The 25012-nt window shown below is 37.2% G+C and overlaps 1 protein-coding gene across 13 annotated transcripts in view; it reads left to right on the top strand.

Moving 5' to 3' along the window:
- The window catches only part of Dock10 (dedicator of cytokinesis 10), a 247620-nt gene that overhangs the window by 147667 nt on the left and 74941 nt on the right, over window positions 1–25012 (top strand). For all 13 annotated transcript variants that reach the window (XM_074071859.1, XM_074071858.1, XM_074071857.1 and 10 more), the window contains exons 8-15: window positions 6855–7038; window positions 8638–8723; window positions 9034–9117; window positions 9238–9393; window positions 17001–17222; window positions 17409–17531; window positions 18764–18846; window positions 24000–24122. In XM_074071859.1, the coding sequence (XP_073927960.1) occupies window positions 6855–7038; window positions 8638–8723; window positions 9034–9117; window positions 9238–9393; window positions 17001–17222; window positions 17409–17531; window positions 18764–18846; window positions 24000–24122 (1061 nt within the window). The remainder of the gene's footprint in view (window positions 1–6854; window positions 7039–8637; window positions 8724–9033; window positions 9118–9237; window positions 9394–17000; window positions 17223–17408; window positions 17532–18763; window positions 18847–23999; window positions 24123–25012) is intronic.

The following is a 25012-nucleotide window of genomic DNA, read 5'->3' as shown; positions in this document are numbered from 1 at the left end:
TTTGGCCTTATAAATATGAAATAAAGCTTTAACAATAGCTTTGAGATCAGTAACTACATTTTGTAGACATTGAGCTGAAATGTTTAAATATTTTTTAATATTGTGCTTCAAAAGCTCTGACAAACAAGTCATCATTTTTTTTGAAAAGTGTGATTGTACTCTTTTGTGATATATTAGGTTTGCAGTGATACAGTTTATTGTGTGTAATGTCTCTCTTCTTCAAGGAATCATAGAATTAACTGTTAGACACACACTTAGTGCTCTAATCTGACAAGCCACTTGAGAAACCTCTTCTCCTTAACATGTCTTGCTTAGACTGTGTTGCAATCCATTTTTCAACATGCTCCTAGAGTCTTGTAAGGGAAATATGAGCTTGAAATTCAGGCAGGCAAGTCAACATTCAAATTGTAGTTTGGCCACTTACTACCTGAAGGCTTTGAGTAAGTTACTCAGCCTCTGATCTCAGGTTTCTTCCATAAAACTAAAATAAATGTGTATATGTTTCCAAAGGAACTGGAAGACCATGTATCTTCAGCCTTTCTTTCCTAATTGTTGCATTAATCACAAAGTTCAGAACTCTGGGAGAAAAACACTTCATTACAGGAAAGCATCCTAGTAAATCTTGATTCCCCTTCCTGAAATTTCTACCTACATTTGCTGAATAGTTTATTTACTCACTAACTAATCCATCCATTCAACAGACTGTTTAGTGGCTATAATATTCTAGGAACAGTGCTTAGGCATGGGTAATTCAATTCCCTGTTAAAGTCAAAATCAGAGAGGAATATAGTAGCCACATGCTCACTGTTTATTACTCAATATCACAAGAACTCTAATGGCAGAGTCTGTGGAATGTTCTGGGAGCATAGAACAGTGATGAACTCTTCTAGGTCAGGCTACAAGTCTACAGAGAAAAGCTGGGCCTGTAGGATGGTCCAAGATGAATTTTGTGCATATATCTTTTAAAGGATTCAGCTACATATCCCTGGATTTATGTTCCTGTTCATCAAGAACCTTTTTCCAGTTTCCTTTTCTTGAGATCACTTTGAGGAGGTAGAATCAAGGTCACTTGTCACTTTATGTGTGGGCCCCAGCTCTTACATAACAGCTCTTTCTGGCTTATAAAATTCTACATCTGGAAAGAATGATTTTAAGCAAGATAGTGCAAAGCTTCACCATTCTTCTAGTAAGCTCTCAGGCACAAAATGTGCCTTAAGATGAATCACATACACACAAAAGCACAGAACAAATGAATAACTAGAATGAGTCAGATCTATTTTGTCAGGAATCATTGCCAGTTTCCTTTGAATAAAACAAAAAAAGAGGAACAAAGTCTTTGCCTCAGAAAGTGCTACCTACCATCTCGTCTTCTTAGAAAGTTCAAGTTCATCACAATCTTTAATGAAGCTTATCATTTTAGTTTGCCTCATTTAAACACAATCTATATCATTGTATTTTCCTAAGAATAATTCCTGGATTTCTCAGATACATACTACACGGGTGACCTCGAGCAGAAAGAGATTCCAACCTCACTTTCTCAGAGACATTAAATGATGTTTGTGATTGGCAGGTTCCTGGATCTTGATAATAAACAAAAAAGACCTAACACTTTTTTTTTTAACATCTTCAAACAGTATTAGGCCTGTGTTATAGGCCTGTACTCCCAATCTGAAATGGAACTAGATTTTTGCTGCTTTCATTTTATCCTGGATCTAAGGAATATTTGTGTTTCTGTTACCCCACCTTACTCATTCAAAGTTTTTAATTCATTCATTCATCCTCCCATCCATCCATCCATCCATCCGCTCATCCATTCATCCCTACATTCTAGGTCCTGCTACTGTAGAAGAGATTGAAAGGTCCAGGAATCCTGTCTGTGTAAAGTTTCTATCTCAAGAGTGATAATAGTTGATATCACTTTACACAGGCCTCAGTGGAGGTGATGGAGCTCCAACACTGCTTATTTCCAACGAGGTCCTGGGTCTGCCATCCTGTGAACATGGGTTCCAAGAAAATGACCTGGTGTGTTTAACAAAAAGCTAGAAATTAGGATGCTTCCTGCAGGTCAGTGGCCCATTGCATGAGTGAACTGGACCATGTGCAAGCTACAGGCAAACTTGAGAGTACATGACCACCTAAAGACAGTCATAATGGGGAAGGAACAGGGAAGCTTTAAAGGAAAACAAATCTAGAATAAGCCATATATGGCCTGTAAGTTTCCCATTAACTGTGGCTCTGGAGATTGTGGTTTTCAACCAGAAATGGTACTTATAACTTTCTTCATCTAATATATTATTTGGCAGCAGTTAATGGAATATAATTACTATTGCTCTGTTTATTAAAATTAAAACTTTAATAGATAACATGGCTTTACCAAGTCACAGAGCTAATAAATGACAAAATTGTATTTGAGGTAGAGAAATGTCCAAGATTTATAAAGATGCTTGATGGGCTGTACATGGTTGGGCATACCTGTCATTCCTGCTACATGGGAGGCAGATGTAGGAGGATCTTAGTCCAGAGTCAGCCCCAAGCAAAAGTGAGATCCTGCTTAAAACTAAAGTCAACAGGACTGGGGATGTGGGTCAAGTGGTAGAGCGCCTGTCTAGCAAGCACAGGCCCTGAGATCAAACCCAGTACCACCAAAAAAAAAAAAAAGATCCCTAAGGAAATGTTTTATGACACATAGTGGGCATACACATAAAAATACATTTATCCTACATATTCATTTGAGCAGAAACACCACAATGATATGTTCGTGTTCAGCTTTAAGCAGTTTTAGATATAGGATTTATGTCAGTAAATATATCGGGAAATTAGTATATGCACAGCCCCGTGGAAAACCCAAATTTGGAAGCAGATGTGACTCCTGTCTTAACAGAGCTGCCAGGATCTTGAGGTGAGGCTCAAGTGGTGAAGCACCTGTTTTGAAACCATGAAACCCTGAGTTCAGACCCCAGTCCAACAACAACAATAAAATAGCTTCCAGACTATGGGAAGGATACACAGGCAAAAAGTGTGGCATATGCAAATGAGACATGAGCAACAAACCTCGAGCAGTAAGTCCTGCTAACATTTGGAAAGAATCCACATTTAATTGCTGCATGTCTATATTATATTATATTGCACACATATCATCCATGTATGTTATATTTCTGTTGATTTGTCTACTGACATTTCATGGCTTTAGGATGTGAGTTCCACAAGAAGAATCACTTTACTTAAATTTATTTCAATGCTGTGTGACTGTCACAAAGGAGAGTCCCTCTATTTGTTTTTTGAATGAAAATAAACCCACAGAAAGTGCAAAGAATGGCATGGATGGGAACCACCAACATCAGTAACCTGGATTTCATATCTTGTGTTTTATCTTGTAACTCTTCTTTTGCAAAAATTCTGTAAACAATACTAGTAACATATGTTAGAGGTATAATGGAGTATTTTGTTTGGGTGACTTCCATCTTTGCTGTTCAGTCCCCCATTGACTTTGGTGGTTTTCTGCGAGCAGGCTAGTTTGCCACAATGCATTAAACACTTTGTATGACAATAGGATGTATACTATTTCCTATTATTTATGAAGTCATACACATGAACTGTGGTGAGCTTGACTGCACAAAGCAGTTGTGTTGACTGCAAAGAACACTGACTTAAGGGAATAAAGGAAAATATGAGAAGTCTGAAGAAGATTTTGATTACTTCTTGATTACCATTTCAGTGACTTACCCATTGCACTTCAAGATTAAAACATTCCATTGATTTTCTATTTTTATCCTTTCTTTTCTGTTGTTCTCCATGCTATCATCTTTGAGATTACAGTGAGATAGAAAACCACTCAGGCATCTTAATCATTCCCAACATAAGCTTCTCTACATGGAAAGTAGTTCTATTTCTCTCAAATGTGAAAAAGATGATTTGGTTTTGAGAAATTTTAAGCCAAATATCTATTTCATTTCTAAATGTCCTGTTTTGAGAAACAAGAGCTTGTTGCACTATGCTCAAGTTTTTAAAAAAATTATCTTAACAATATTGGTGAAGTTGCAACCATATTCAATTTATTTGAAGCACAGATTGCATTTTAGAAAATCAACTCTTATTTACATATTACAGTGTTTTGTTTCTGGCTGGCATCTGAGTTTGAAAGCAAGTTGCATCTTGATCCACTTTTAATTTTGAACTGATGGAAACATTTCACCTAGCTTTACAGATACCACATTATTTACAGTCTCAGATTAGCCAAATAGATTCCTTTATATTTATTTTCAAGGCAACACTAAGATTTGCTTTCACTTTGCTGTCCTCACATACTCGATAATACCCTTGTAAAAGTTATGCCCTGAACGCCGATCATTTCTGTTTCTTTTTTGAGTGCCATTTCTATTCCTGTTGTTTTGTGAAAGAAACAGCTTCATAGTGCAATCTTGTCTCTCACCTGCTCTCCAGCCACCTTATCTATGGTCACCTTTTCTATGCCCATAGACCCTCCATGGAAGTGGAGGTCGTAGGCAGTTTTGTAGACCTCATTTGTCAGAATCTTCCAGAAAGTAATGTGGGATATATGGAGGGAATGTGCCTCATTCTTCCTGGGGAAAACCAGGCATCTAGGAATTTGCTTCTTCAACCAGTGGCCTAGAAGTCTCCTTTACACAGTTAGTTCAAGGCCACTGCCTTTGGCTTCCCTTCACTGTTTCCATTACAGTCAAAATGATCTTCTCAAAATTAAACTGACCTTTCTTTCACTTTGACTTGTTCAATTCATTCTATTCTATACTCTTACAGTCTCTCTTCATGAAAACATGTATACAAAATTTAAATGCACTTATTTTCCAATTTGTATTTGTGTTATTAGTTAGTTAAAGCCTGTCTTCCCCATCCTGTGAGGCCAGACTGTCTGTTTTCACCAGGGCAAAGTAGCAATATGACAGTCCCTCTTTTATAAATGAATGCCATCATTACACTAAGCTTGGGGATGAAGATTTAGCTTCTGTCCATATGAGATTTGTGAACTCTTAGTTAGACCGACCAGTGAGTAAATCATTACAAAGCAAATTGAAAGTGAATTACATAACACTTGACAGTTCTCCAAAGGTATGGACCAAAGTCTACAAAGTGACATTTGAGTTGTGAAGCTCCACGGCAAGAACCACCGTCACCTTTTCTGCCAATTCTTTCTCCTTCAATTCCTGAACTTTAGTTTCTCTCAAGGATCCTGTCTTGCCCTGATGTGTATTTTCTCACACTTAGAAAAATCATGACTTCCCAGGCCACAACTATCTTTTTGATATCCTCCTCTGGGCTGTGTTGAAGTGTAAAAGGGTCCTTTTCCCTTCTCTTCCACTTACCGTTGCTGTGATCCCAAACACATTTTAGTTGATCTCCCCAAGCCTCACTTTTACCACATGGTAAATGGGATCGTTTGATTTGTTGCACAGGGTTGTTATGACATTAGTAAAGGCAAACTCCCACTTTGAATTTAATTTCTCATCTTATGGCAGGAATGTATAAAACTGAAACCATCACTTTCATGTCTCCCCAATTTAAATGCCTTTCCCTAATCTTTAAATGGCCCACTCCTTCATATTACAGATTTCAGTTTAGACCTAGCTGCTCATCTCATCAGCCCATTTTAATACTGGGCATAGCAAAGAATTTCTGTTTTTTGATTGTGTGCCCACATCTTCAATCATTTATTCATTCATCATTTTCCTACTAGAATAAGAACCTATTTTGTACCATTCATAAAATGTGACTGTTTAGAACTCTGCATACTACAATACTACAAGATACAGATATGAACAAAACTTGCCCAGGCTTCGAGGAGGTAGCCTTGAAGGAGACATACATTTGTCAAAGCAAACAAAGAAAAATAAATAGGCATATATTTCTAAATCAGTTTATGTACTTTGGGGATAAGGACCTTTGATAAGGCTAGGGAATTGAGAAAAGTTTTCAGTTGCTATTTGAAGAAGGCTTATAAGCCACATAAGCACAAGAGAGGCAAGGATTGATCCTCACCGTGTTTGGGAGAATATGCAAGGTATGGGGTGACCTTGTCTCAGCGCTGTGACAACAAGAAGGATGTGATAGGAGCCATGTGAGCAACTAGAACAAGGCCTCTTGGATTGGTCACCAAATGTAAAGTAGAGCTGTTCAGGAAAACTGGCTAGAGGTTGGTGGAGAAGCCATAATAGAACTGAGAAATCATTTCCCATGAATGCCATTGGAAGCCAATGAACTAAACAAGAAAGAAATCTAAGGCAGAGCCAGGAGTATTAGTCATGAAGAGAAGGAAGAGCCATCATTGGAGATTGAAAAGTGGCAGCCAATAGGCAGAAAGAAAACCAGGAAAGAATATGGTCACGGAGACCAGGGAAACATGAGATTCAAGAAGGAGGTGGCCAACCACGTTAATTCTGCTGAAAGGTCAAGGAAGACATAAAGAAATACCTCCTAGATACTAAAGCAATATAGATCTTGTTCACAACCTTGGCAGGTGCATCCTTTGGAGGGTGATGGGGTCAGAATTGCAGACAGAATATAAGGTAAGAAAGTGAAGGTGGAACCTCAAAGCAATTATTTAAAGGTTAGAATATACCCACACTTGTGCCTGGGGATAAAATTGCTAAGCCAACATGCCCTTCCAGTCAACAAAAACCTACATAAAATATTTCTTAGTACAAACAGCTTTGAAAGAAACTAAGCAAAATTATTTGAACCCACCAAAAATTGTGTCCTGTTCTGAAATGTTTTCTTTCTGTTGCCCACCTGTTTGGAAAGACTTTAAAGTCCCAATCTCACATATTATATCTCTCATTCTCTAAGATTTATTATTTCTTTGTTTTCTTTTTATACCACAGAATAACAGACTAAGAAAATACGCCTTTGAGTTGAAAATGAATGATCTGACCTATTTTGTGCTGGCAGCTGAAACAGAGTCAGATATGGATGAGTGGATCCAGACTCTGAACCGCATCCTGCAGATCAGTCCTGAGGGGCCCCTCCAGGGGAGGAGGAGCACAGAGCTGGCCGACCTGGGGCTGGGTGAGAGCTCATGAAATATCTCCTTGCCTTTGCCAAGTGCAACCTATGCTTTTGGTTCACTTAAGCTGGTAGTAATTGTGGTAGCTGTCAGGACCCACTTACACGTCCCTGAGCTATTCGCTCCAAGAAATCACCCTAAATCTTACTTTTCATAAACAGTGATGGACACCACACACTGATATGATTTTGAGTTGACTGGCAGTGACTTGAAGCTGTCACCCAGCAAATGATGCAAGTATTCATTAGCAGTATCAAAAATGTACCCATGTCTGATAGGAAATTAGTTACCTCATAACAGGTATTTTGTGGTTTCAACTTAGTGAACCGAATTCTCTGTAAAGGCAGTTATGCATTGTTTCCTCTTAGTTAAAATGCATCTTTCATTTATGCTTTTTTGGTCATCCAGAGATAAGCCTGCTTGTGAAAGTTCCCACAGTATGTGAAATAAGTATAAAGATTTTCATAAGATTAAAATATTTCTTCTTCCCAGCTCAGTTCCTTCCTAAGATTCTAATTCATTCTAGCAAAGAGAAGGGGACAAGAAAAAAAGAAAGAAGGGTGGAACTTTTCTTTTTTTTTTTTTTATGATTGGGGTAGCAGCCCCATTCATAGCTACATAGAAGGCAAGTTCACCGGCTGCAGATCCACTCACTACTGCTGAAAGAAAATCACATTTTGCACAGTGCAAGGTGCATTAGAAACCAAAGCCTCCTATGTCCTTGTTCTCTTAAATACCATATGCCATCATCCAAAAGAGTCACAGGATAACGAGGAAGAAAACTCTTGTTGGTTTTACCACAACTACTAATATGTCATAGTAGGTGTCTTACATACATTTATTTTTACGTAGTAATAATCAACTAAAACAGAATGGTTGCCGTGACCTATAGAGTTCGAGTAACTGAAGCTAGAGAATGTGATCTAAATTGATGCCCTGCAAGTGAAGATTATCAAAAATATATTGCTGAAGTAAGTCAAGACAACCCTCAGTGAAGGTGTAGTGTTGTAAAGATATGAAGTCCTTAGCAATACAGATGGTATCATGGCAAGAATTTCAAAATGATCCTCAGGAGGTCTTATTTCCATCTGCCAGTTGCCTAACAGTATGGCCTACAGAAGACAGAACAAAATGAAAACAGGTTCAATGTTCCTCTGAGATCTTAACTCCAACCCAGTAAAACTGGATTTTATGTCACAGGCTCTATATATGTATATGAATTGAGCCAGATGTGGTGGCTCACACCTGTAATCCTGGCTATGCAGGAACTGGAGCTCAGTGGGATTATAGTTCAAAGCCATCTGGGCACAAAGTTAGTGGGACTCCCATATCACCCAATAAGTTGAGCATGGTGGTTAACATTTGTTGTCCCAGGTATGTGGGAGACAAAGGCAGGAGAATCATGGTCTTAGACTGGCCTCGGCCAAAAGCAAGACCCTATTTGGAAAACTAAAACACAAAGGGCTGAGGGCATGGCTCAACTGGTAAAGCACTTGCCTAGCAAATGCTAGGCCATGAGTTCAAATTTCAGTACCACAGAAAACAAAAATTAATGTCTTGTGAGTATTATTTAATAACATGTCTTGGTTTATCTTTTCAAGATCCACTGGATAACTCTTTACCTTGTGAATGTATGCCGGAGGAAACAGATTCTTCAGAGAACAGCCTACACCCAGACTTTGCCAAAGTAATAAAGTTGACATTGTATTTGCACATAAAGTTGAGCTACTTACTACTTACTGCTTTCATGGAAAAGATGGAAATGCTTTCTCTTAAGATGTAGACTAAGAAAGTAATTCAGAATTTTCCATTAATCTAAGTGTTTTATTTAATGTGTACCCAGTGCTCAAGATAAAAAAAATTTTACAAGATTTGCCAAGTATTAGTGGATGACATTGAAACAGTGATAAAACTAAGGGTTGCTTCCTGGCCATGTGGATGTGGCTGGGGCTGCATCTGCATATTAGATCTCAAGGACTAACATGCCTTCTTCACAGTACCTCACAGAAACTGAAGACACTGTCAAGACCACTCGAAACATGGAGAGGATGAATCTGTTCTCGCTAGATCCAGATATAGATGTAAGTCAGAATTCTGTCTGCTCAGACATGAACCTGACCCATACAACTGGGGAATTCTAATGTAGAATTTCTTTTTCATGATCAGTGCGTGGTAACTAAAACTTTCTAAACCTTTTTTAGACTTTGAAACTTCAAAAAAAGGATCTTTCAGAACCTGAGTTTGTGGTCAGACCCTTTGAAGAGAAAGCCGCCAAGAGAATCATGATCATTTGTAAAACTCTCATGTTAAATCTGCAGGGCTGTGTTACGGAGAATGAAAGTGATCCAATAACGAATGTAAGTCTCTCTTCTGTTATGTCCTGTCTGCCAGCATCACACCATCCTAAGTCAAAATCTTTCCTACTCCTACTCATTCCAGGCACTCATTTCCCCCTAGTGTACCAGGGAGAATGTTTAACACCATTTTTCCACATTAGAAAAGAGTACAAGTTCTTAAGTGGAAATATCCATGTGCTGCCATAAAACTTTCATTTAACTTAAAGACACATCAAAGGGACAGTGTTCTGGAATTATTTTCATGAGCTAGCACAGTAGTTCATTTTCCTAAGATATTGTTTGAGTCCTCTTAGTGGGATTTTTTTTTAAGCAGTTGTAGAGGGCCTGGTGCACACTAGGCAAGCATTCTACCACTGAGCTACATCCGCATCCCATGGCAAAAGCCAAAGTTAACAAATCAACCCAGAATTTCACAGAATTATTGCGTAGGAAAAGGCTAAGTAGTAAATCAAGTAAAATAATATTAGATACATATTAATTAATAGTTCAGATGATTTGTGCAAGTGGCAGAAATTGTAGTTACTTCACTACATTTGGAAGCACCAGAGTGCTCATTAAATCTATACAAGTTTCCTTCTCCTTCTAAATGAGAATTTTCTCCTGGTACTCTAGTGGACGATTGTAGACTAATTGTAAATGTACATGTGGGAAAGAAGCATTTTATGAGCAGCCATTATTAAATGTTGAACTATAAGGGAGAGAATTAAAATCACTGGTTATCCTACCATCAGCATAAGTCACAGTTGAAATTTCATTCTTTTTTAATGTATTGTTTCCTCATTTCTCATAAGTCCTCTCTCAACTGTCATATTTCACCACAAAGAAGAAAACTTTTCTCTAGATCTTTGTTATAAGCCACACTTGCTTTAGAAGGTAGGAGCACCATTAAGTTTTCATTGTTAACTTACACTGTTAACATTTTGGGGCATGTGTAATCCCACGCCTGCCTCTATTTATGATGCAGTGAAATTAGCCTGGTTAGTTGTGACAGAGAGTACCTGGCAGAAGGAATTAACTCATACAGAAGACTTTTCTTCAATACCTTACTAGCCTTGTGTCTTAGTGCCTCAGTAATTCTGTTCAACCCTCCCACCCCCAGTGTAGTAGCAGAATAGGGTCCAGGCTGTGGACATACCATTTAATGAGAAGATTGCAATGAACTGTGAAGCTCTGGGTTCTAATTGTCTGGTTTTCCAATTTAGGAATTGTGCCAGGTAGGCAAATGGCTCCCCCTCAGTCTGCTCTATGTAAATGAGGACAATACAGCAACCATTTCAAATGGTCATGTGCTGATTTTTTTATTGTTTTATTATTCATATGTGCATACAATGCTTGAGTCATTTCTCCCCCCTGCCCCCACCCCCTCCCTTACCACCCACTCCACCCCCTCCCTCTCCCCCCACCCCCTCGATACCCAGCAGAAACTATTTTGCCCTTATCTCTAATTTTGTGATGATTAATAGAGGTTAAATATGGAAAGTACTTAGTGCTTGGTGCAAAGTAAACATTCATTAAATACTTGCTCTTATTGAAATATGTGAGAAATGGCTTTGAAATGTGTAAAGACTATGCATGTGAGACTTTGACATTTTCTATGTTATATGAGAGATTCTTGTTGAAAAGTAAGCAAAAATGGAAATGTGTCACCAGTAAGAATCTTGCCCCCAAGTGAAGCCTTGTCATGTTTTATAACTTTACCTGTGTACTAGGTCTGAATAAAAATGAAAGAAAGTCAGTTTTATTCATTCTCTAAAAAATCCTTACTAGGTGTGCCTACTGTGAATCAGACTTGTTCTAACTACTGACAGCAGCAGGGGACAAGATAAACAAGTAACTTGTTCTCTTGGCAATTAGATTCTTTCAGAAAAAGGAGAGAGAGTAAACAAGAAAACAAAATTAACAAGATAGTTGTGTGAAGGAAATCAGTGTGGGGAGATGCAGTACAGAGGAACCGGAGGCAGGGTGCCTTTGGATAGGGTGGTACAGAAGATTTCCTGAGGTGGTGACATTTGAACAGACATAAAGGCTGAGAAGGATAGAAAGGCAGGTCAGGGGAGCCCTGAGCCAGATAGGTCTCCATAAGTTCTGAAAAGGAACTGAAAGGAGGTGGGTAGGAGAAGGGCAAACCAAAGTAACATGGGAGTAGCAGAAAGAAGTAAGAGTAGATAGGGCCTTCTAAGACAAAGTGAAGCATTTGAATTTGTCCAGAGAGTTAAGTAGGGACTATTTAAAACACTTTAAAATGGTGTTGTCCAATCTGCTTTTAAAAGATTTCATCAGAAAAAGTAAAATAAAATAAAAATAATTAAAAGACCCGACTGGAAAAAATGTGTTGGAGGAAATTTCAAAGAGTTGTCCAGCAAGACTAGTAAGAAGGCTACTACCATCACCATTTATCATGTGACTTGAACTAGGGCTAATAAGGAAGGAAAGTAATGGTGCATCTGATTTATGTTTTGTAAACTGAACTGACAAATTTTTTTCCTGTGTATTGGATATGCAAGATAAGGGGAAAGGACAGCACAAGAATGAGTCCTGATTTTTGCTTTGGTCATTTCTATGTGTGATGACATTTACTAACAAGGCAAGACTAGCAGGAGAAGAGTTGGGGGTTATGGGTCAAAAATAGTATTATCAATGTGTTTAAAAGGTAGACCTGTTAATTATCCAAGTGGAGATGTGCAGAGCGTAAGGGTGGATAACTCAAATGATCAAGAGTGAAAAAAGATAGAAAGTTAGAAGTCTTGTCCAGTCAATGACCTGGGAAATATCATCTAGGAATTTATGTGTATAAAGAGAAGAAATCAGGTACCAAATAGTCAAAGGATGACTAGAGAAGTAACCAAAAAAGAGTAAAGACAAATATCTTTTGCAATAGAGATAAGTCAAGGAAAAGTGGATCAGGAGCCCAAGAAAGAACAAGTCCAGTCTATGGAATGGTTCTGAGAGCTGTGTAACATAAAGTCTAACAGAAATCCAAGGTACAGCAAAATAGAGTATGTTAGTGATTATAGCAAGAACAGTTTCTGAGTAGTGATAAGCGTTAAGAGAAGTAATCAGACCACAATTTCATGCAGGACTTCAAAACAAAACAAAAGCTAGAATCTTGGTTCTTGAAACTATATGGAAATTTCAAGAAAATTTAACACAAATTTTAATGTAATTTAGTCACCATATTAAATTTAAAAAAAGATGTCTTTAACCCAGCACATCCTTATATGAAATTAAAAAGTCCAATTTGGGAGCAAAATCAAAGCTAATAGGTTTTTCTTTCCAGGACTACAGACACATGACTCCTTCCACATGGATTTCTTTCTTTATGTTAAGGCTATTGTTCAGGAGCTAAGTGTTCATATTTGGGCCGGTCTCACCAGGCAAGGAACAAACCTAAGTCCAGGGAAAAGCGTTAGTGTGTCTTTTCATACCTGTTCTGGCCAAGAAGTTAAGTTGATTTGGAGTGTTTTGTATGTTTCATGTTTCTTAATTTCTTTTAAAGAGATAAGGGCAAAATAGTTTCTGCCGGGTAGCGAGGGGGTAGGGGGGGAGACGGAAGGGCTGGGGGGTAAAAGAGGGGGCAGGGGAAGGGGGGAGAAATGACCCAAACATTGTATGCACATGTGAATAAAAGAAAAAGAAAAAAGAAAAAAAAAAGTAGATACAAATGTTAAAAACCTTGGAAATTACTTTAAAAAAATATCATTGTGCTTTTAAGCAATAATACAAAAGTCGATAATAAAACAGCTTCAACATAACTCAACAGCTGTTTGTCATTTAATGACATTGTTTTTGAAAATCTTTGCATATTTATTCAGTGACACTGTTTTATTAATGTAAGTTTTAAAACTCGTTCTTAATTCAATGGGCATGTTTTAAAGTAATTGAAACATTTCTCCAAGTTGCTAAAGAGCCACCTACTACATTTAATAAACGAGCATCCAAAAACGAGCATCCAAAGACTCCCTGGGCAGTTTTTCATGATGAGGAAATGGTATTTGGCAGCATGTAATTTTTTAGACAGTAAATTGAAAATCAAATTCAAGTTGATGATTTAACAGTATAAAATATTTCTTTGAAAAGAAGAATTGATTTTAAAAATCTGAAGTAACAAAGCTGCTTCATAGAACAGCTACATCTAAAATTTCATGTACTTGAATTTTTATGAAGAGTACAGAATTCTAAACCTAAGAAACCCATGACTTAATTTGTTAGATTTTGAATGAGCTTTGTTAAACAAATCCATATTGAAAAGTGAGCAATTCAAAAAGTTAGATTTGACATTTACATTGAAAAAGTAGATTTGAAGAAATAACTGAATCACCATATGAGCTTTAATTTCCAATGGGTTATAGAAGTAGGTAATTTATTTCCATTCACTAAACAGAAAAGAAAATCAAAGTGCCACAATTCAGGAAAAAAATAATAAGGATGTTATTCTTTGACCTTCAAAGTGTTGTGAGTTCCTGAGTTATTTTCTTTTAATTATTGCATTTTTCAACTCTTAGCACACTACCACTATCACAAACCAAAGGTTTTTCTAAACTAAAATAAATTGGTAAAATATTAAACTTTTACTTTGCAATTACTTCATTCAAAAAGTAATTTATTGAATTTTATTTTATATGTGAATTTCTGTCAAGGATTGCTGTTAATAAGGACTTGAATAGCTGTTATCAGCTGCTCATATTACTACATTTCAATGGGCAGAAGATACCCCATTAAGCATGTAAGAAGATCCCCAGCATGAGTGAGGCTGTGCAATGACGAAACGGATCACAGTGTGGTCTTTCTATATAACCTACTTGTTGACAGAACACTGGCTGGTGACAGGCATCAATACAAAATTAAGTAGCATATACAAAAAATGCAAAGCTATTTATTTGTAAAGGCTACAGTTAACTACATAGCTCTGTAGTTTCATATATGTTCATGTACAAACATAATTATGCATATATATGTGTGTGTGTTTAAGTAATAATGTATGTCAATCTTTGTCTGTTGTATTTAACATTTTTCTAGTTGACCATTCCTTCTTTCTTGAATCTCCTTTTCTGTGATACTCTGACAGCACTTTTTTTTTTTTATCAATTTGATTTTTTAAAATTTCTTTCCAGGTCTGGGAATATAGCCCAGTGGTAGAGCACTTTCATAGCATGTGTGTGGCCCTGGGTCTGATCCCAAGTGCTGCAAAAAAGCTACATAAAATTAAATTTAAAATTATTAGCTATCTCTCTATTTCCCAATCTCTTTATAGGTGGTTTTTCTAGGTGCTTTTCCCTATTTCCATCTCTATCCCTTGCATGTTGAAATCTCCCAGGCTCCTATTCTGATTCTCTTCTCTTCGTGTCATGATTTAAACAAGAAACCCATACAAAAAACTCCCAGGTCCAGATCTCCAGCTCAGTTTCCTTGACTGGACTCAAAATGCATTTGGCCACTGCCACTGAGATTTCAACAGATGACTTTCTATGTTCCACTCAGAATTCCTCTTTGTATCTTTATCCTGTATATCAGTGAATGATATTGTCATCCACTTAGATTCCTACATCCACAAACCTGGGAGCTTGCTGTCTTCATGCTGCCATGTTCTGCTTTCTCCAGACAATCAGTACACCCACGCAGTAGACTTCTAAGCACTTTGGCTGCACTTCTGCTCCCACAAACACCTCCTAACCAGTTTTTTTACTCCACTGTGAGCCCACTCTAATATTCTTTTCTTGTGTCCTTTCATGTCAGTATGTCTTTGTACATATTACTCACCCCAAGTGTCCCTTCCAACCAGAGTCGTACTTCTTTTAAACTCGATCAAGAAATTCCTGTTTCTTCTCATCTTCTATTACTTTCCCATTTTCTCTTTGTATCCCATCTTTTTCTTCCTCCCTGTCATTCAGGCAAGAGGTTGAGAGGGATGCTACACAGAGGAGTGGAGAAAACATTCAAGAATTCCAGAGGGTGGGGAGAAGAAAATCACACAAAAACACAGAGGTGGCATGGGCCTGAATCAGCCAGAATTGGGGTTTAGGGTAGTTCAGAGGAGGCATTAGAAAAGATAGGTAGTAGCAAACACATTAGTGATAATGAAATCCATATTTCTCACTGTTAGAGGACATACTTACAGAGAGGAAAAACAGGAAGGTTAGAAAGAACCCTTGAGTGTTTAGATTGGAAATGAAGGGGTCATCACAAGCTCACTAGTTTTTAATAAATATTCTTACATAGGTAGAGATAAAGAAATAATCGCAGATATATTTTAGTATTGTTTGTGCATTATACATTCCTGTAATGAGGAGGGTACAGAAACAGTGATGTCATAGTAACAGTGGTCACAAGGACCCAGGTGCTGGTTTCTAGATGTCACCATCACCAAAAGAACCAGAACCCACTGAAGAAATATCTGGAGCCTAGAAAGTATGAGATGAACCTGGAACCAATTGTTGGTTAAAGAAGCACTTAAAAAATTATGGGAACTTGCCAGAACCACTTAGAGCTATGTTGAAAGGATATCTTTTGCCAAACCTAGGACAATTTTGAGCATCACTATATATATATATATATATATATATATGATGGTGATCCATGAGTCTACATGTATATAAATAAATAATAAAGTGAAAGAGAAGGGAAAAACCCATCTTTAGCCTAGAATATTAACTAATCCTTGTAGGAAGAATGATGGAACTAAAAAAAATCTCCATCAATAGCCAACATACTGGTTATTGATTCTTGTAGGAGTTATGTTATTAATGGAAGTTAAAAACCTTAAAACCGCCAAGTTGGGTTTGCTGAGTAAGAAGACATTGGGAGTAATTTCAGAACACATTTCCACAAACACTAATCAATTATCAAAGGGAAACTGGCAGACATGGTCAAGAAAAGTAGCAGATACCGACATGACCAGATCATCTAGGTTAATATCACAGGTGCTGAGAGTGTTGACATTGGGTGTTCTGGACACAGTGAACTTCAAAATTATTTCAAAATAAGAGGGAAAATTAGTATCTTTTTAAAAGTTAAACTAAAAGATCAACTCCTCTTAGGGAATTTCCTGCCCTCTCTGCTAACAGGTTCCTTCATAACCTTGTTTATGCTTATATACTTTTCACCCTGTATTTTAATATGTGTCTTGTTCACAAAATGCATAAGAAATACATAGAACAGTAACTAGCATTTAGCAAATGCTTAATAAATGTTAGCTGTTATTTTCCTATCAAGTTATGATTTAAAAAACTGAGAAGCGTTTGGGCTAATGAAGTGCAGTCTAGAAATCTCTAGACTGTGAGATTTTGAGGAGCCTGAGGAGACTGAGGTGGTAGGTATTTTCTGAGAGTGTAGGGGAAAGAACTAGAAGGATTTGTAAACCAAACCCTGCATGTAGTACAAGATATGGAAGAAAATACTTGGGGAGAGCTATCGTGAAGAAGCAGATGAAGTACAGACCTGGGATCTGAGGCACCTGCTGGAGGAAGGGATTCTGGGTACTCCTCACAGAGAAGGGGAGCTTGCTTTCTGCCTGTATTGCATCTGGTGCTTTGTGAAGTGATATACTGAAGAGGCTGTTTGATGGATAATGATTTTCTATCAAAACCATCTGTTCTTTGTTTTTTACACAGATCGAGCCTTTTTTTGTGAGTGTGGCACTTTATGACCTCAGAGATAGCAGAAAGATTTCTGCTGATTTTCACGTGGATCTAAACCACACTGTGGTCAGACAGATGCTCATGGGGGCTCCCATGACTTTGGAAAATGGCAACATTGACACTGTCACTCCAAGACAATCAGAAGAACCTTATATCAAGGGACTTCCAGAGGAATGGCTAAAATTTCCAAAGCAGGTTGCACTTTTGTTTATTTGTGATGGTACAGAAAATTCTTCCGTTGCTTGTTCTGAACAACACATTGTACAAGATGGGCAGGTTCCCAAATAAAAATTTCTTAAAAGTTATCTTTTTAAGTGATATTTTGTAAATGTCTTCAGTGAGGTTTCTTAAATGCATCATAATTCTTTTCTTTGTGCATAGGCTATATTTTCTGTAAGTGATCCACATTCTGAAATTGTTTTGGTGGCCAAAATTGAAAAAGTCCTGATGGGAAATATTGCAAGTGGTGCTGAACCTTATATTAAAAATCCAGACTCCAACAAGGTAATGAATAATTTTCTTATGACTCATTTTAATTACTCCCAAAAAAATAAGGTGTCTGGATGAATTATCAAGTTTTAAGTGTATAACTTTAAATATTCATGTATCAATGAAATGAATATACACCAGGATAATTTTTAAATGTTTTGGTCTATGTGTTTTTAACTAAGCAGTTCCTGACTTCTAATAACCTACTAGTAGAAGTAAATTTAAATGTGGATAAAGTTTTAACCCCAAGGATCGGATCAAAGTGTAATTAATGCAAAGTGAGGAATAATCTGAGTAAAGCAAATGAAGATAGTTTGCTAAGACATCAGCAATGCTGATGACACCAAGCGAAAGATAAGACATGATTACACATAAAATCGAAATACCAAAGTAAAGGAAAAAAGAAGAGAGGGAATGCTATAAGTGCTTTGAATGGTGGAACTACAGCTGATGTTTTTCTACTTTCTTCTCTCCTATTACTATATTTTTTAAATAATCAAATTATGGATTATCAATGATTAAAAAGAAGATAAGTATAAAAAGTCTATGTATTTTCCATTCAAAGAAAATACATTAAGGAAATGACTCATAAGCATTGAATTTCAACATGTGTAACAATTTAAGACAGAGTTTAACATTTAAGTCAAGATTTGGCAAACTACCTGGTCAGGCTAAATCCAGCTTACCATCTGCTTTTATAAATAAAGTTTTATGGAAACACAGTCATACTCATTCATTATAGCCTAGCAGACATGAGACCCTGGTTTAAATCCCTAGCACTGAAAAAAATAAATTTCTGGTTCATTCATTCGTATACGGATTGTCCATGGCTGCTTCTCTGCTATGACGAGAGTTGAGAGTTGTAACAGAGACCATGTGACCTCTGAAGCTCTTTAGAGAACAAGTCTGCTGACCTTGTCACATGACGAAAAGGAAGTGCAGTACAGACTATAAGTGTGAATTTGGTAACACTTTTAATTCAAGATTTTAAGACCTTTTAGGTAAAAAAAAAAGAGAAAGAAGATAGAAAAGTTGATAGTCAAAGAGAAGGGTATTTTTACATTTGGACTTTTCAAACTGAAAAGAAAGAAAAATGTTCTCTAATAGTTTGAACACAGAGATGTAGACTCTGGGTTTAAGGCAGAGTTCCACAGAGCTTCAGTAGAAGATAATATGGAAAGGATGTAGTAGTATTGTGCAGGTAAAGGGCTGTTCCTAAACAATATGTTAATTTATTTTTTCCTTAGTTTGTACAAAAGATCCTAAAATCCAACAGACAGTTCTGTAGCAAATTGGGGAAGTACCGAATGCCATTTGCCTGGGCAGTGAGGTAAGTCAACCCCTGCAACCAACAGATTAGCACATTGATGTGATATCTGCATTGGAAGCTTCAGTTTTGAACACCTTTGTTTCACCTACTGTTTCTAATGTATCCCTACCTATAAGAATGCTAGTGCAATCATCTTCATAAGCATCTCAAGCTCCCACAGACGTGTATTTCAAAGATAGTTCAGCATGATAACTGCTGCCAGACGGCCCTGGCATGTATGCAGTGTGGGCACGACCAGGTGTACTATAGATTCTTGGTAGTTATCAAAATCATAATGTGTTTTCTGTTCGTGGTTGTTTTAACAAACATTAGACATTTTGTCAGTCTTGAGAGTCTACTGGGCATAAAATTCAGAAGGATGCACTATGATTTCCTATGCAGCTGCATGTTTTCATGTTTGCATGGAGCTCAGGTCTATAGATGAACAAATAGACCAAATAAAGCTATCAAATTGGTCATTTAAGCCCTCTTTGATTTTGGTGCAGATGAGAATTACCAAATGTATTCATATCGGTGGACTCATAGAAATGCTGAGCTCTGTGGGCACTGATGATGGATCATCCACTTGGACATATAACCTTCGCAGAAGGCACAAAATTTGCTCTTCAGATCTGCTTACACATCAGTTACTACTGTCCTCAGTCTCTTCCCACCTGTATTGTTATAAGAATTTCTTAAAAGAGGAAGAGCCTGGCATATACTCATAAAGAAAAAAATGTAAAGGTCAACAATACACAGACTGAATGAACTAAAAGCTGTTAATTAGAGCCACAAAACAAGACAGCCTATTAAGTACTCATTTGAGGGTTGTCAACACTATCCCTATGGCAGTAGCTGTAAGACCCAGAAGTAAGGGATAACCTGTGGTCATCTTTAGATTACACAGTTCCCAAGGATGCATGTATCTGAAGTAAACTTGACAATGTTTGTCATAATTCTGAGGTCACTATACTGCATATTGCATTATACTGCTTACAGGAAGATGCAGGAGATAGAAATGTGGAGGACTGGGCAGCAGTAAAACCACAAGCTCTGGCAGCCTCCAGGACTTCGTTTGCCTTCAGGAAGCGCTATAGCAAGGGTGGAAGAGGCCAGGCCCAGGAGCTGAGCAAACATGATTCGAATTAGGCCACTATTTAGTGTGGTTGGGCAACTTTCTCTCTGAGTGTCCATCTGTAAAATGGTGCTGTTAACACCTACCTCATGGGTAGGGTGTGCAATTTCAGTTGCAAAAGCATTTGTCATAGACTACCTGATGAGTATTACTTTCTCCCTTTCTGTCTTTCCTTCCAGAGACAACATGCAAAAGAGGTTATTTACATATACTGGGCCCTTTATGATTCATTTAATTGCTCTTATTTCTCATAAACTTCAATAGGAAGGATAATTAGCTACAATTCACTGGTCAAATATTTTTATATTGTTAAGTAAACTGAGATCCCACCAGAAAAACCTTCTGGGGCAAGTCAAGACAAGCTGTTTCTTGACAAAGTAAAATATTCCAATATAGCAAAATTGTAGTAGTATGTATATTTTTACTTGAAAGATCCAGTATTGTTCTAAGACTTAGAAGAGGCATTTTGTACCTAGACAGAGCTGGATTCAAAATCCGAGATCTTATATAAGCCAGGTAAACTTACACAAGTTACTTAAAGTCTTTCTTTACCTCCCTTTTTACTTAAATCTATGAGAGAGGAATACTAATACACAATTTACTGTTTCAAGGATTAATCAGCACTGATTGTACCAATAAAAGGTGCATTGCTCTACTATCATTATTAAAAGTCCCTTGTGGAGCTCACATGCACTCGACAGGTTCTCATTTCAGGTAAATTTGGATCAGTGAAGAATAATGTGGAGAGAGAGTAAAAGAATTATCTAGTTTTGAAAGAACTGAGAAGTTAAAAGAAGTATCACTCCTACTTTAAAGTCAACTAGTAAAATAAGCTGTAAAGAAGACAGATGAAGTTTCTAGAAAGGTTGACATTATCATCTCTTGAAGTAATTATTTCTAAAAAAGGAAAGCCAACAAGACTCCCAGCTCATGCTATACCAATGCCGATCGGTGGTTTGTGTGTGAGTTAGGAAACAGTAGACACCACCAATCTGTGTGTAAGATACATGATTTACATTTATATAAACTTCTCTGGTGAATGAGAAAAATGATTAGGAGTACAGTCCTAATCATTTTACATTTTAGATCACTTAGATAAGCTCACCACAAAAAAGTACAAGATTCAGCCAAAGAAGGTGTTAATTTTCCCTTCTCAATGCAAAGACTGCTTCAAATGCAGGCTAGTTGTCACTCTCCCGTCATTCTGATAAGAGATGACTTCTATGACATACTTTAATACCTTGTTGATACTAATCCTGCTGATTCTCAGGCTACTTTTTCTTATTATTATGTCTTCTGGGTGGCAGTTTGCTTAACAGTATAGCTTTGAATATACCCTAAAACATTTTGGTCCTTAAAATCAACTGTTATTAAAACAGTAGCATCAGCAATATTGCTTAGGAGCAGATTTGTACCAACATGCTACTCTACACACAGACGCTCATCACTGTGAGCTGCCTTTTACTTGAAAGTAATCTGGTGCAAGTCCTCATATTTAGCCCCAGCTACACTGCCATTTTCTAGCCATAAGTTATACTCGGAGTAGGTACACACACACACACACACACACACACACACACACACACATATTGTTAGGACATATATGTGTGTATATATATATATATATATATATATAGGATATTTTACACAGGAGATATATAGATATTTTCTATTCACTGATTTGGGACAAAGCTGGCTTTGCAATTGTGTCCTGTTATAAATTGAACTCTTTCCATGAATATCACACCCAGGATCATAGGTGCCGAAATCCATGCCAAGGCTCTCCTGGTTCCTTTTATTATGTCTCATTTGACATTCCAAATGGAGTAACACACCATGCTCGGTTTTCTTTAATTTAAATAAGACTAAAATAAAAGCTCATTCTCATATCTGTCATTAAAGAAGATACACGGTGCAGCTTTTTCCACATCTCCCATGCTGACAAATATCCCTAACAAATGGTTGTCCAACTTCTATTTGAATCATTCCAGTAACCAAGCTCCAAGTAGTTTGTTTTTCTTTGATCTTTTTATAGCTGTAATGATTAGATAATTTACTTTTAAAAAGTGCTTAAACTGACAGACAACCACTTGTTTTTGACCTTGCACACGATAAGGAAGTGTTCTACAATGAGCTACATCCACAGTCATTGGTTTTTTGGCTTTGTTTTGTTTTATATTTTGTTTTGAGACAGGATCTCACTATGTAGACCAGGCTAGCCTTGAATTCACAATCCTCCTGCCTCCACCTCACAGGTACTGGGATTACAGGCATGTGCCATAGTACCCATCCCTGGCAACCACTTTTATGTTCTATCTTCCATAAGCACAAAATGTATGTCTAAATCAGGAGTCAAATTGCAAACCTGTAATCCTAGCACTCAGAAGGCTGAGATAGGAGGATTGTAAGTTCAAGGCCAGGCTGAACTACATAGTAAAACCCCTGCCTCAAAAAATAGTCTGTTTTTTTGTATACATCTCAACCACTTCTGCTACTTGAGAATGCAGCTATCCAGAAACCTAAGCTTCTTTTCCTTTGGCTAAACAGCATAGACTCTCAATTGAAATTGTACCCCCAGGGCTGTCATTCTGAGACCATCACAATATACTAATCGTTGCTCAATTGTGGCAGTTGGAACTAGGCACCATGTCCCAGCAATCCTGAAACCATCTGTGTGGATGAATCAGCTCTTTGGTCTCTTGATAGCTGGTGTATTTGTTGATCAAAGACAGGTTGGCCACGGTGAGCAAACTTCTCTCACGATGCTGTATCTTCATCCTCTTCCTGATGAGTATACAATCTGCAGGGTGATCCCATGACAGAGCTATGAATATGGGAGAAATGGGTTGCACCTACAGTGCACATACGTTATATTTTAAGTAGCCAGTTCATTTAAAAAATATTACTCAAGCTCAGTTACCTTCCGCTTACATTGGGAAATATGTTGGTTTCAACATGTCCCACACTTGAACAAAAGACTTGTAAGATGCTTAAATAAAAGCAATTTTCAAATTAAATGTTTTCATTCTGTCCTCCTAGCGTTGTTTAACAGAGGGACTTTTTATTTTCCTTTAAGTCACAACTTAACAGACAAATTAAGAGACAGTTTTAAGAAGTCTAAAAAATATCATTCTGATAAATTCCGGGCCCATTTTCTGTTATTTGACACTAAAGCTCTGAGATCTGATATCCTTCTCAATGGCCAGTTCAGCCTAATTATTGAAATATTTGGTTGATTTAAATAATGATAAAATATTGTAGTTGAGAACCTTAAGTCAGAAGAAATAATTCAGCATTTCTTTAACATTAACAAGCATGTATGATAAAGTATGAGGAAAGGGAATAGCTGATTCCAAGCATGCTGTATATATGAAGCTGGTATTGCCTGACACTACTATAGTATTTGGAAAAAACAGTTTATGTATTTTAACCAAGTCTGTATAGTTTCAATGAAATAGATCAAGAAAGGAAATAGTGACTCAAGTCATAGTGTTATCTTTATTTAATGCAAAAATCATCTGACTCAGGTGTTCTGCATTTTATCTTTGTCTCTGGCTTAAAGTTAGGATATGGGCCTATTTATATACACAAAAAAGTCTCATGAATCTCACCTTTGTGCCCACATATACAACCTGTCCCTGGTCTGCTACTTAATAAAGATAATGGTGCCACCATAGTGAGTATTCCCATCTTGTCCAGTTAGGATGTCTTGAGGAAATAATTAAAAAGAATGTGTTCCTGTTTTTCTCCACTCCCCTAATCTCAAAAGTTTTGATACAAGTTATTATATGTGTGATGTCACAAAAACATAGCTGTAAAATGGACTGCTGCCACTTTAGGTATAGAGTTGAAAATGAGAAACATAACAAAACTAAAATACAAAATTTTGTCTAATAAGTTTTCTTATCTTTTTATTTTCATAACTTCCTAGAGTTCCTTCCATTTATAATGAGAAATTTCATTAATTTACTCACTTTAAAAGTGCAAGTCCATAAACAGTAACCAAATACCAATGTGAATAAATATTATATTTTTTCAGATCAGTGTTTAAGGACAACCAGGGAAATGTGGACAGAGACTCAAGATTTTCACCATTGTATAGACAAGAAAGCAGCAAGATTTCAACTGAGGACCTCCTTAAACTAGTGTCGGATTATAGACGGTACGGCTCTGTAGATACTCCAAGTTTACTTAAGCCAGCCGTGTTGCCACTTGACTTCTCTCTGCATAACGATGCCTGGTGGCCTGGTTCTCAAATGTCCAGACTCCTCCAGAAGCAGATGCTTTTCAGGTGACTTCACACATGTCCAAATGGTGCTATGTGCATCAGGTATGGTAAAGCATACTTGGAATTCCAGCTTCTTGAGAGGTGGAGTTCGGGAGATTGTGAGTTTGAGACCAGACCAGGCAAAGTTATTAAGACCTAGCTTAAAAAACAAAAGGGTTTGGTGTATATTCAAGTGGTAGAGGGCATGCCTAGCTAGTTTGAGGGCCTGGGTTCAATTCGCAGTACCACAGTAAAAAAAAGGGTTTATTACATGAAAGAATTGTGAAACAATGAATTATTTCAGTTCTCGATAGTTATGTAACAGACCACCTAAAAATTTAGTGTCTTGAAATAATAACATAACTTATTTTGCTCCTGAGTCCACAGTGTGAGCTTGTCTGTTCCACACATGGCATTGTCTGGGGGAGGTCATCTGGGTCCAGAAGGTCCACTTCCAAGTTGGCTCATTTGGTTATTGACCAGTTAGTGCTAGCTGTTGACTTGAGCACAGGTGGGCCAGTGGGCTGCAGATCTTGGTTCTTCTCCATGATTCTGTATTGCTATAAATTTAATCAACCATCATATTTCTGTCATTCAAATGGCTTTAGAAAAGATAGCAGAAATTAGTCTGAGAAGAAAAATAGGAAAGCCAAAACATTTTTAAATGACCCACCATACACCCAACGTCTGGTGATGATAAGGTCTTTCATTAAGCTACTTGTCTTAAACAGTTCTCAAATATTACCTGTCTGCCTCTCCCCACTAAGATCAGCCATCTCCTATCA

The sequence above is a fragment of the Castor canadensis genome, chromosome 4, assembly GCF_047511655.1.
Source record: "Castor canadensis chromosome 4, mCasCan1.hap1v2, whole genome shotgun sequence".
In the NCBI taxonomy this organism is placed as follows: domain Eukaryota; kingdom Metazoa; phylum Chordata; class Mammalia; order Rodentia; family Castoridae; genus Castor; species Castor canadensis.
This window is presented reverse-complemented; position numbering and strand designations above follow the sequence as displayed.